Here is a 12,182-nt window from a genome sequence, read left to right on the forward strand (position 1 = left end):
CATTAGAGCTATACTGTGTCTGCAGTTTTGGTTATCCATTATTTTATCAAAATTGGGCATTTTGTTATTCTTTATCTTAGATACTCTTTCCCCCCCAGTTGATCGTTGCTATTATGTGATGACATTTTAAAATTCATCCTGTGAAGATGTTATTCTTTGTCATGAGTGGTTACTACATACTGTGCTGGGTGAGTGAAGAGGTTACCTTAGGACTGACAGAAACATTCAAAGTATTTGGGATCAATAAACCTCTTCCCTCCTGGGGGACATAGCATATGTGTTTGGATAGGTTCTCCATACTCAGCCAAGAAAAACGTCAACTCTGCCTTTGCAACACCTAAATTTTTGGCAGAGGCAAGAGCTTAGGTCCTTCTCAAGTCAAGACACACATGAGTCTAGGCTTGTATAGGCATAGCTACACCTGAGTTTAGGGTTCCAGATCCCAAGACTGGTGCTGGAGTTTATTAATACCCACCCCAGCCTTTTAGCTTTCCTGGTTAGCTTAGTTTTAAATAATAGTAGCCATGAAATTAAATGATGGCTTCAATTTGTTCCAGCAAATTCTCCATGCTGGACCATGTCCAGAGAAGGCCAAAGAAGAAGAGCTTTGCAGTCAGTGATTGGCGGCTCCTGTAGTGTGTGTTGACCCCTGGTTTTACCATAGCTATGGGCTGTTGGTTTTCTTGGAGGTAAGGGGCAGGTGTAGGGCTAGGGGAAACTAAATTTCACACAACTGAATGTTCTCACCAAGTCCCCAACTTTCTTTGTTTTATACATTCTTGAGAATTGCTACACATATTTTTGATTTCTAGAGTTCTAAACTGCTTTGGAACTCTTTTTATTTTATTTATTTATTTTTTGACAATTTCTCTTTGCTTTTATGGGGGAGAGAAAGTTTTTCCTTGCTTAGGAGGAAAATGACAGGTCTTTACTTGGTTGTTTGTGCTGAGACCACACTCTAAGATATATTTGAAAAGTACCTCAGCTGAAGCAGCCTCTGCTAGTTCACAGAAGAACACAAAGAAGCTACCCGCACAAAGCTGGATAAGTCAGTAAGAGAAGATTCCATGGGATCTAAGAACAGAAATCTGTGTTTTAGTGTCATCTTATTATCCCTACCTTATTTCTTGGCCTCTCTGTGCTCTTGACTTTAATTCAGGGTAAGTAGCCCTTGATCCCCTTCCCCTCTTCAGACACGGGCTTCCACATTGGCTACCCGACGCCTGCTTCTGGAGACTCCTCTGTTGAGTACCTGCCTTTGCAGTGGTTGCCCCAAAGCTGTAGTGAGACAGTGACATGGTTGCCTGAGACTGTGCTGTAAGCAGAACATGTGCGGATGAAGGTTTCCTTACTCCAGACTGGAGGAGATGGGTCAACCATAGTTCTTCATATATGGCGGATACTGTTTATATTGCAGACAGCAGTGACAGAAAAATTATGATCGATGCTTATTTTATTTCAGTGGAAGACACAATTCCATGAATCAGAAGACAACAAATGCCAAGAAAGGACCAGTTAAAAAGGTTCCAAGATCAAACCATCTTCCAAAACTCAACCCGTGACTCCAGAGCTGGGCAGACTTCTATTTTTTCCATCTTTTTCGTCATTCAGTGTCTTCAGTTTAGGAAGCTAATGTTCAATACATTCCTCAGGGGAGGAAATAGATGAGGGAGAGCGGCTTCTCTCACTCTTTCAAAAGTTGATTCTTCTGCCTGCATAAAAGTCATGGGTCTCCAGCAACCCTAAATATCCAGTACATGTGCTTATAGTTCTTACAATACCTTAGAAGGGACCCGAAGGTTGACATCCTTCTGGCACTCTCAGTAGAGTGTTTCTGATATTCTCTGATTGCACTTTTATGTTGTATTTGGTTTCTAAATTGACCATTAGTTAGAACTATATATTGTTTTATATATTATATATAATATCTCCACCTTTTTGTTATTTTAAATTGCATCATGCTCAGTTCAACTTTCTAAAATCAAGGTTTCAACATATTCCCAGATCACATGCATATGAAAGTTTCAGGAAAATATTATCAATAACTTCAGCCATGCACTGCATTGTTCTTGCCCCCATCCCCCCCCCCCCCGCCAGTAACCTTGAGGATTTAGGGTTATCCTATCACCTCATGTTTATTTCCTACATCTAGAAAAATGGCTGTGCTAAACTGTATAATTTATAAAATTTCTAGAAATTCAGTCACAGGGGTCTGCCACTGTGTATGTGGCATTAAAGTCATTTTGTGACATTTACTAATTCACAAAAATGGTCTAGTTTTTGGACCAAACTTTGCAGGAGTTTGGAATACTGGAGACTAGAAGGAAATAGAGGGAGAATAAGAAATTGTTTTTAGGACCTATGAACTTTATTGAATTTTATTCATGTTTAGGGTGTTTTGTGACTCGAATGTTTTTTCTAATTGTAGTAGAGATCAGGAAGATTCATATAACTTACCCATTTAAATGAGAGAAATTATTGGAATTTAAATTTCTTGTGCATGTTAAGCAAGTGGTGTTTTAACCTATATCTGATGAAAAAAGTCATTTGTTTCCTTTTATATGTAATGTGCCTTTTACACCTGAGGGGTTTATGTGTATGTATGTATGTGTGTATGTATGTATGTATGTATGTATGTATGTATTATGCATAATATGTACATGTATGTGTAGATAATAGAACCATAATGCTGCACTCATGAACTTGCAGTAGCTATGGTTGCCTGCACAAAACCTGCTCAAGATCAAGCTAGCCAACATTCCAGCTCCAGTGGCAGAGGGACACATGGGCCTCACCCCTAGCTGAGAAGCTGGTGACAGCAAGGTCTGCTAGGAGAGGGAGAGTCCGTCCTTTTAAGGGTGTGGTCCCTGGTAGGTTCAGAATGATCCAGTAGATGGCCCCACGGCTATGTATTTATGGACAGCACTAACTGGCTTCAATGGAATAGATGTGTGTGTGAATAAACATATATATGGATGTATATGTGTGTATGTATACACACGTATTTAAAGATATGCTGTTGGGAAGGGGTTATGGGATCTTGGAATTGGTGTGTGTATGAAATAAATACATTGTATACATGTGTGAAATTATCGAAGAATAAAATATTTTAATAAAATGGAATATTGACATGATAGGGCTTTAATGTACATATTTTCTCTTTCTTTATTTCTCTTCCAAGTTTGTTTCTAAAGACTGATTTTTCTCCTGGCTTTGGGTCTCCCATTCTGCTTCATATATCTATACAGTTTTTATTGGATGTTGAGTATCAATAATATCATATTGCAGATTGCAATATTCCTATGAGCATTTAAATTGCTTACAGTTCTATTTAACGCCTCAGACTTCCATTGGAGTGAGTAAACCTGCCAAGAGTGAGGTTGTTAAGATATAGCTAGCCTGAGGCCCCAGTGAAGTTACCGTGAATGACACAAAGGACACATAGCTCTGCTTGGCCCAGACCTGGATGCCTGGAGACCTGTAGGCACTCTGCTTCACCATTTTGCAATTTATGCCTTGGTGTCCTGTAGGGGCTCGTGGTATCCTGTGCAGACTTGGGGTTCTGTTTTTGGACAGGCCTTTGTGTTCACCATCAGCCTCTTCCACCAGCTTCTGTCTCCTCTAATGTGGGAAACGGACCTGTTACCATGGTACTTCCTTCTCTGAAGTCTGTGATGTGTATAGGGGAGGAGCTAAGGAGGCAACTGGACTTGCTGCCTTCTCAAGGATCCCCTCTTACACCTGCAAACAACTCTTTTATCTATTTTTATCTACCCTTCTATTTAGTCACAGTGAATGGCTAAATTTGGCTCTGCCACTCTTGCAAGGCCAGAACTGAAGAACACATTCACTTGATATTAAAACTATTTTTAAAGCAAAGAAAGAATATTAAAACACAAAGTATTAACAATCCATTTTGTTTCTTCAACCATTATATTTCTTTGAGTTGCACCTGGATAAAGGGGAGAGACAGGGCTTTGACTCTGTGCAAGTTCTGAAGAAAAACAAAAGTATTTGGTGATCAAACTAGTGGACTGTGGTCCAGATTGCTTTATGCTCAATGAACAGTCTCCTTTCTCGGAAGAATGCACCCGAGGCTCATGTTTCATGGACAGGAAGAACTTTGTTTACCAGTGCATAGGTCATAAACACTGAGCTGTTGTGTGTATTAGAAACACTGTCCAGGAGCACACCACAGGTACAGAATTGTATGAGATCCTATATCAAGCAGACATCCCCTTTTGTGCCTTCTCTCTGGTGGTCGTTGTATGTTTGTTTGTTTTTGTCTTTGTCTTGAGACTGTGTCATGTTATGTAGCTTAAAATTGGACACATCTAGGAAGAGGGAACCCCTGGTTGAACAGTCTCTATCAGATTATCTTGTTGGGAGTGTCTGCAGGGTACTTTCTGGATAGCCAGTTTGTAGATGTGGGCCTAGTCCACCATTGGTCATTGCCAAACCTAGGCAGTCCTGGGCTGTGTAAGGAATGTTGCTGAGCAAGCCAGAGAGCCACATCTCTTCATGGTCTCGACTTCAGGCTCTAGCCCCGGCTTCTCTCAATGGTAGCCTCTGACATGGGAATGTAAACTAAATAAACCCTCCCCTCTCCTAAATTTGTTAGTGTTCTATCATAGCAGAAGAAAAGTAAGCTAGAACTCCTAGCCAGAAACTTGCCATCCTCCTGCCTTAGCTTCTGAAGTGCTGGCACCAAAGACATGTACCACCATGCCAGACCAATAAGACATCTATGTCATTTCTAGGCCTGGCCTACAAAAGCACACAAGATCATCATTCTTGGTTGTGCCTCCTCCCCACCCTGATCTTCTTTGCTGGTTTTGGATATATTATAAGCACAACAACGGGTTTAATGTGCTTCTTTTCTATTTATATCCTCTGCTTCTGTGACTGATTTCCCCCCCCACATCCGCCCCTGATTTCTGATCTCATTTTCTGTCCACTATATCATTTTATGAATGTCATGCATTACATTGCTGTTGATAATTTTATTGGGCTTTATCCTTGCAAGCATTTAATGTCGATGCTGGGGATCAGGCTCAGGTCCTCAGGCAGGCAAGAACTTTCCGGACTGAGCCTTTTCTCCAGCCCCCTGCTACTATATAGATGGAATTATATTAGCCAAATAAATAAAATAAAACTGTATTACAGTGATTTAAAAAAGGGGTCTAAAGGTACCTTTTGACATCCACGTGTGTTTAGAGAATGAGCCATGGAAGTTCTGATTGCCTGAAGGATGGCTTAGCCCCCAGCACCTTCTTCAAATGTGAACTAGAAGATTGTGTGAAAAAAGAAATAAATACACCCTTTCCTCTCTGAGTTGCTTTTGGTGAATACTATGTATTACAGCAACAGAAAAGCAAACTAGAATACCTCGGGTTAACCTTAAACTGGTCATCCTCCTGCTTCAGTGTCTGAAGTGCTGGCACCACACATTCCAAAGAAGCAAGTCTCAAAGCCGCGGTGTGCAGTAGCCCCATATCGTGGAAGACTCTCAGGTCACTGGATCATCGTACACGGCATATTTATTCTATTCGCAATGCTACTCCTCACCTGGTGGTTGTGTGAATAAAGCATTCCTACTTGTACGTGTTCTGTGTTGGGCACCAGTGATTGAATTTTACTAACTAAAGCAATTAACCTGTTCTCTTTATATTACACCAAGCAATATTTCTAATAAATCTTAGAGGTATTGGGTATTTTAGTAGGTAACAGCACCTACTCAACCACACAGATAAACCAGGCCATCCATGGATAGCAGTGTTATTGGCCAAGGGATTCTCAACTAGCACTCAAAATTGAACCCAACTCTACTTTCAAATCTTCTGACCGTATCTAGAACAACGATCTGTCTTTGTGTTTTCATTGATAACATTATAATAGAAGTTCTCTTAAGCCTTGCTACGAATGCTTTATGAATTGATAGTCTAACGCTAGCTGGGCACAAACAGTTGTGTCCAGTCCATGATCGAATGAGAAACTTATCTAGAACAGGTTCACTTGGGAAAGGAGTATCCAGCCTCACTGACTTGTGGCACTTAGGGAACCCCAATAGGCAGGCACAGCGGATACCTTCTTCTAGGGAACTGGTAGGCTCGCTGCTTGCGTCCTGACCCTATTTTCTGAGAGGAACACTCCTGTCCACCTTTTCTCAGCAACCTTTGATTCACTCTGGTCCTCTCTCCTCCCCATCATCTGCTTCACTATACTGTCCTTAGGGTTTGTACAACTCCCAGAGACCATTCTCCGAACAAACATGGGTGTCCAGAGGTACCTTTAGTGCCACTTAAAAAACAACACAGTCTTCCATTTTACAGGTTTGGGGATAATACAATTCCACCTACCTAGTAGCAGAAGGCTGGGGAAATGGCTCAGTTGGTGAAGGACTCAGCTGACTGAGCATGTGAGTCTGATGCTCCCACATCCACATAAAAAGCTAGGCACGATGTATTTTGTAATCTCAGCACTGGGGAAGCAGAGACAAGAGGATCTCTAGAGTTCAATAGTCAGTGCAAGCTAACCGTGAGCTCCAGGATCAATGAGAGACCCGGTTTCAAAATGAATGATGGAAGTAATGGACAATAACACAATATGCCAACCTCTGCCTCCATGCATGCACACACACACTTACCCACATATATGTGCGCGTGCATACGCGCGCGCTCTCTCTCTCTCTCTCTCTCACACACACACACACACACACACACCCCACATATATAAATAAGGAACAGTGAATTCTATATACAACAGTTATAAATTCTAAGCATAATTTGTTTCTTAGGCCCATTCCTCTTTATATCTCATGGAAACACATATTTTAAAAACTCTGCCAGTCATGTTGATTTCTGCCACAGTCTATGTCCTGCTGATTTTTGTGGTGTTTACTTCTCAGCCTTGCCTTCGGGGACCCTGGAGGTAAACTTTCCTGTCTTTCACACTGTTCAGAGTTCTACATTTCTAGGTTTCCCTTGAACATGGGCCACTTGCACCCAAACTCATTGTGCTTTTTAAAGGCAACCAACTACACCCCAGACTTACTACTAAGATTTTCCTCAGCATCTTTTCTTAGGTCTACAGTCTGCTGAGTACTTAGTCCTCTATGGAACCCAGGAGTCTTCAGGTTTCCAATCTCTGTGCTGTCTAGGGTCTCCCAGAGCTGCTGAGTTGATGTCGCTTGCTGCAGTATCCTGTTGAGGTAGTAGCTAACTTGAAGAGTTGGAAGGTCCACACCAAAGGTTTTCTCTGTTATGCAATGATCAAGTTGGGCTTCATCAACCAAAGAAGTAAACACACACACACACACACACACACACACACACACACACACACACACACATCTGGGGAGCCTGTTAAGAAAAAGAAAACATCCCAAGAGTTCAAATCATTGGCAGTGTTAGAGCACCAATACGTACCCACATCTTTATATTATACATATACACACACATACACACCACCTGGGTATTAAGTTTCATAGTAAAGTTAGTTCATTAGACTTTTTTCTCCTGTCAGTATATATTCAACTATTCACAAGATGTCCCCTTTTCTACTTCACACATCCCCAACACTCATAGACAAGACATTTCTCCTTTTAAGATTGCCTGAGTTTTTGGTGACAGAAATTCCTGCTGGCTTAGGCCAGCTGTCACTGCGGCTCGAGGAAAGCCAGTCCCTTGGCGACTGTTTTCTCAGGCAGCACAGCCGTAGAAGCTCCGAGGAATCTGCTGATTCTAATGTCTCAGTGGCATGGTTGTGCCCGGGAGTGGGGGCCATTCTGGGTGTGACACAGCCTTAGCCTTGGTTTTGCTATCACTTCTGCTTAGTTCTATATTTTCTTACAAGGCACCAAGGTTTAAAACAAGGTACATTTGCTACAACCAATTCCTGCTATTGAACATTAGTATATTAGTTAATAGGAAAGCTGTCAAAACCTGTTACAGTTTACTGCTGGGCATAATCAGTGCCTATGTGATTTTTTTTTTTTTTTTTTTGCCACCTAAGGGAAATACTTCTTAACCATGGTGGGGGCACTGTATGTATTACCAACTGACTAGTTACTGGGATATGAATTCTGGTAAAACAGTCTCTGCCCTAAGATCTGAAAATAGTTGAGCAGAGGGATAAGAGGGTTCCTACTGAGTTCTTCTAACAAAATACCACTGGCTGGCTTAGAAAATAAGCCAGAATTTTATTTATACCAGTTCTGCAAGCTGCCAAGTCCAAGATGAGTGTGTTGGGAGATTCAGTGGACTGGGCATGGTCTGCTTCCAACTCTATAGATTATATCTTCTCATTGTGCATTCATAGTCTCGAGAGGTCGAGGGACCTTTCTCAGGCCTCTTTTTCATTCAGGGCACTAATGTAATTAGTGAGGGCTCCTCCTTCAATGACACAATGACCACATAAAGACCTCACTCACCTCTTAATACCATCATCTCAGAGCTAGGATTTCAGCAGATTAATTTTGAGAAGTATGTGTATTATGGGCAGCCGAGGGAACCAGGGATACATTGCGATTTTTCTTGTTTTCCCAGATTATCCACAAAAGAATGAGCCACTGCGATGAAAATGCTCACAGCTAAGCATAGTGAACATAGAGAGTAAGGCTGTTAGAATTACAGTTCCAGGTTCAGGACTGAGCAAGAAGCAGGAAGAAGACTTAGAAGCAAGAGAGTGTCTGGCCTCTCGGATGCAGGAAAAAATCAGGCAGAAGTGAGAATGGCTAGTAAATTAGCTGTTAGCCGAGGAGGCTCGGAGGAAATGTCCAGTACAGTTCCCAGGTCAATGAACTGGCCCACAGAGGTTTGCTGGCAGATGCTGTCGTTAAGGGCAGTTCGGGTTTTCTCTGGGTCTCAGAGGGCTCCTCCAGTTATTACCACAGCACCAAAGAAATGCCTCCAGCCTGGTTGGGTGGATCCTATACTGAAAAACCATTGTGTGGATTCTGGGACACTGTTAAGGAAGAGAGACTAATTTGGTGACTTGAAAGTCAACCCTGAGTCTCAACCCTGGCTGGGGGCAGGGGGGGGGGGGAGGATAGAGTGAGCCCTGCTGTCACATTGAGGAAGAGAACTTGTTTATAAGCAGAGCTCTTGCAGACTTAAGTATGGAAGGACAAGATCAAAGCCGGCCTTTTCCTCTCTGTGACACTGTCCACGTGAAGACACCACATTCACTTCGATAAGAAACTCATTTTGGTTATGCAGGTTTTCCTTTCCAACAAACTGTACCTTCTGTGTCTCATTACACAATGGGTGGCATTGATAAACTCATATCTCTAAAAACATGACAAAGCCCACTGCTGCCAATCATCTGCTGAGTGTCCTTAATTTGTCTCTTTCCTAAAATATATTTATTTTTATATGTATTGTGTGAGAGAGTTATGTGCCTGTGGTTGTGTGTGTGAGTGAGAGAGATTGTGTGTTGTGTAGTGTGTGTGTGTGTGTGTGTGTGTGTGTGTGTATACCATGTGCATGTAGAAATCCTGGGAGGCTAGAGGAAAGCATTAGATAGCTTAGAACTGGAGTTACAGATGGCCATGAGCTTCCATGTGGGTTCTGGGAACTGAACATGGGTCCTCTGTAAGAACAGCCAGTTCAAATATTTTAATGCCAGCTGTCAGTCAGGAGTTTTCTAGGTCTTTATTCTAGAGATGAGAAGCAGAATAAAATGTGCTATTTACATCAGGGTAAACAGTGCACAGAAAAATAGAGTGAGGGGCTCCATTCTGATAGGAGCATCTCTGGATGTGCCAGTGCAGCAGAGAACTACGAGGTAGAAAACTGTGGACAGAAAGCACACGGAAGAAGGAACAACAAGAAGACATTATGACCAGAGAGTGGGAGGTAGTAACAGCAAGACACAGAGTCAGAGACAAGAGCAGCTTATTGAAAAAGGTAGAGGACCATTTTCAGTGGTGGCCCTAAGACAAGGAGTTCATATTCTGGCTTCTGTTTTAAGCATGGTCCCGGCTATCTGTCTTTGTTGAAATGTCAGAGAAGATGGGAGGAGACAAGAACTGAATCAGAAGTCTGAAAACTACAGAAACATTTCTGTTTATAGTTCTACAATGGAATTTGATGGTTAGTGGAGTTCTGGTAGTCCCGCCTATAGCAAAAGTGGTATAATATTGTTGTTTTAAATATATAATATAATAAATATAAACATATTATATTATAGATATTATAATAAATACATATTATATATTTATACTATATTATTTATAAATATATAATTAATTGATTATATATACATACACACATCTATATATATATACACATATATGTATAAAATTAAAAATTAAGCTTTCTTTTGAGATGCTGAAAATGAAACTAAGTTAATACTTCTTAATTTTGGACTTTCACACTCTAGATACAAATAGATAGATGGATGGATAGATAGACAGATAGACAGGCACATAGATCCATGAAAATGAAAGTTACTCCTCCCAACCTTGGAATGACTTTGTTTCACATACTCCTGTCTTCTGTTTCATTTGAACTATGTATGTCTGAGCTAATCATTCTAGCTTCACAGTTGCTGTTCCTCACCCCTGGAACAAAGGAAAGTTGGTTACTGTTCAAGAGAAAAATGTTCTAAGTGGCTCAGCTCAGACCACACCATGCCTGGGCATGACTTCACCCTTGTCCTGCATGCATGTGGGAAGGATGGACGGGCCATCTGCTTCACATACATTTACTTACTCTCAGGCCCCATAAGGTAGAAAGCAGCAGAGAGGTGGAATTCAGGTTTAATAAAATGCTTACATGTACAGATTTCACTCCTGTGTAATCAGAGGATTGATTTCAGGTCCCCTGTAGATACTAAGATCTGTTGGTGTTCAGTTCCTTTATACAAAATGCAGTTGGTTTTGCATATAAACGACACACATTTTCCTTTAAATCAGCTCTAGATTGCTTATGTAGGTGGAGCATAGCTAATCTGAAAATCTAAACTCTTCTAAAACTTAAAACTTCTTTGCGGACATGATCCTCTTCTTCCATATCCTTCGACAAAATTATTTTTTAAATCTGTATAAAATCCACCTTCAGATTCTAAGTATATGGTGTTTATGAACATAAATGCACATTATGTGTAAGGGGCTGAATCTCTGCACTGTGTCACCTAAAGTGAATCTGGCCTCGTTTTAGATACAAAACATTTATACATCCGTTGAAGGTCTCAGGCCTGAAGCCTTTAGATAAGGGAAACTTGCCTTGTAATATTTAATATGATACAGATAGTGGCTAGTGTATTGTTCAAGGAATGAGAAAGGAGGGGGGAGGTCTGTACATGTTTAGTAATGATGACATTTTCTCCTCTTCTGTTTGTTTTGTTGAGACAAGGTCTCTGGCTGCCTTGGAATTTGCTAGATAGACCAGGCTGGTCTCAGAAGATCTCCTGCCTCTGCCTTCCCAGTGCTGGTATTAAAGGTGAGCACCACACCATCTGGCCAGTTTTCTCTTAATATTTTCAGCCCACAGTTGGTAGAATCGTGGATGAAGGAGGATCCCTCAGACTATCTCACCTCTTTCCATGCAAAAGGCAGAGAGGCACAGGACTATTTTTGCATACCCTGATGACCTAAATCAGACCCCCAGAGCAGAATGCAACAGTAGCTCAGGAGACCCGGAGGGCTTGCTGGGAGACAGACCACCTGCAGTGGTGGGACACACAAAGCTCTTCTGTGTTGTGTTCAAGTGAGCTGCGTCACTGCACAACAGGTTTCTAAGCTAAACCTTAGACACAGTAACAAGAGAAAAGATCTTGTTTCAGTAGCTCTCAAGCAAACGCTGAACCAGGGCTGAATATAATGCCATTGGTTCTCAAGTCAGCAGCTACCAGAAACCTCTTCACTGCCTCAGTTTCTAAGCTGAGAAAACGGGGGCAATGTATTAAGTCTCAGTACAAAAACCGAGTGATTGCAAAAAAATATCCTGAATTAAAGAAACCGCCATAAGAGCGCTGTCCATACACTTGCACAGGCGTCAGATGGGAGTATTTTATCAGAGCAATGCATGCACGCCTCTGGAGAAAGCAAAACTGCTGGCCCACCCCAGGCATCGCAGCACACCCTCTCTCTGCCCATGCGTAGTAGAGCCTTGCAGGCCAGCCCGAGGTTTGAGTGGCGTGCCTGGGGTGTCCACGTCACTCTGCCCAGGGCTCCCACA

The 12,182-nt window shown here is 41.7% G+C and overlaps 1 protein-coding gene across 11 annotated transcripts in view; it reads left to right on the forward strand.

Moving 5' to 3' along the window:
• The window catches only part of Ccdc169 (coiled-coil domain containing 169), a 37,912-nt gene extending 32,464 nt beyond the window's left edge, over nucleotides 1-5,448 (forward strand). For 5 of the 11 annotated variants that reach the window (NR_110781.1, NR_110780.1, NM_001290138.1 and 2 more), the window contains one exon: nucleotides 1,463-3,134. Coding sequence is in view for 7 of the 11 variants with exons in the window: in NM_001290138.1 (NP_001277067.1) it covers nucleotides 1,463-1,562 (100 nt within the window). In the remaining 4 variants the exon portion in view is untranslated. Of the gene's footprint in view, nucleotides 1-557; nucleotides 690-1,462; nucleotides 3,135-5,426 lie in introns of those variants that run through there. The other 6 variants (XM_017319613.1, XM_006501575.2, NR_110776.1 and 3 more) reach the window with 5 other exon arrangements.
• The last annotated feature ends 6,734 nt before the right edge of the window (nucleotides 5,449-12,182 follow it).

Source organism: Mus musculus, chromosome 3 (genome assembly GCF_000001635.26).
Source record: "Mus musculus strain C57BL/6J chromosome 3, GRCm38.p6 C57BL/6J".
NCBI classification, from domain to species: Eukaryota; Metazoa; Chordata; class Mammalia; order Rodentia; family Muridae; genus Mus; species Mus musculus.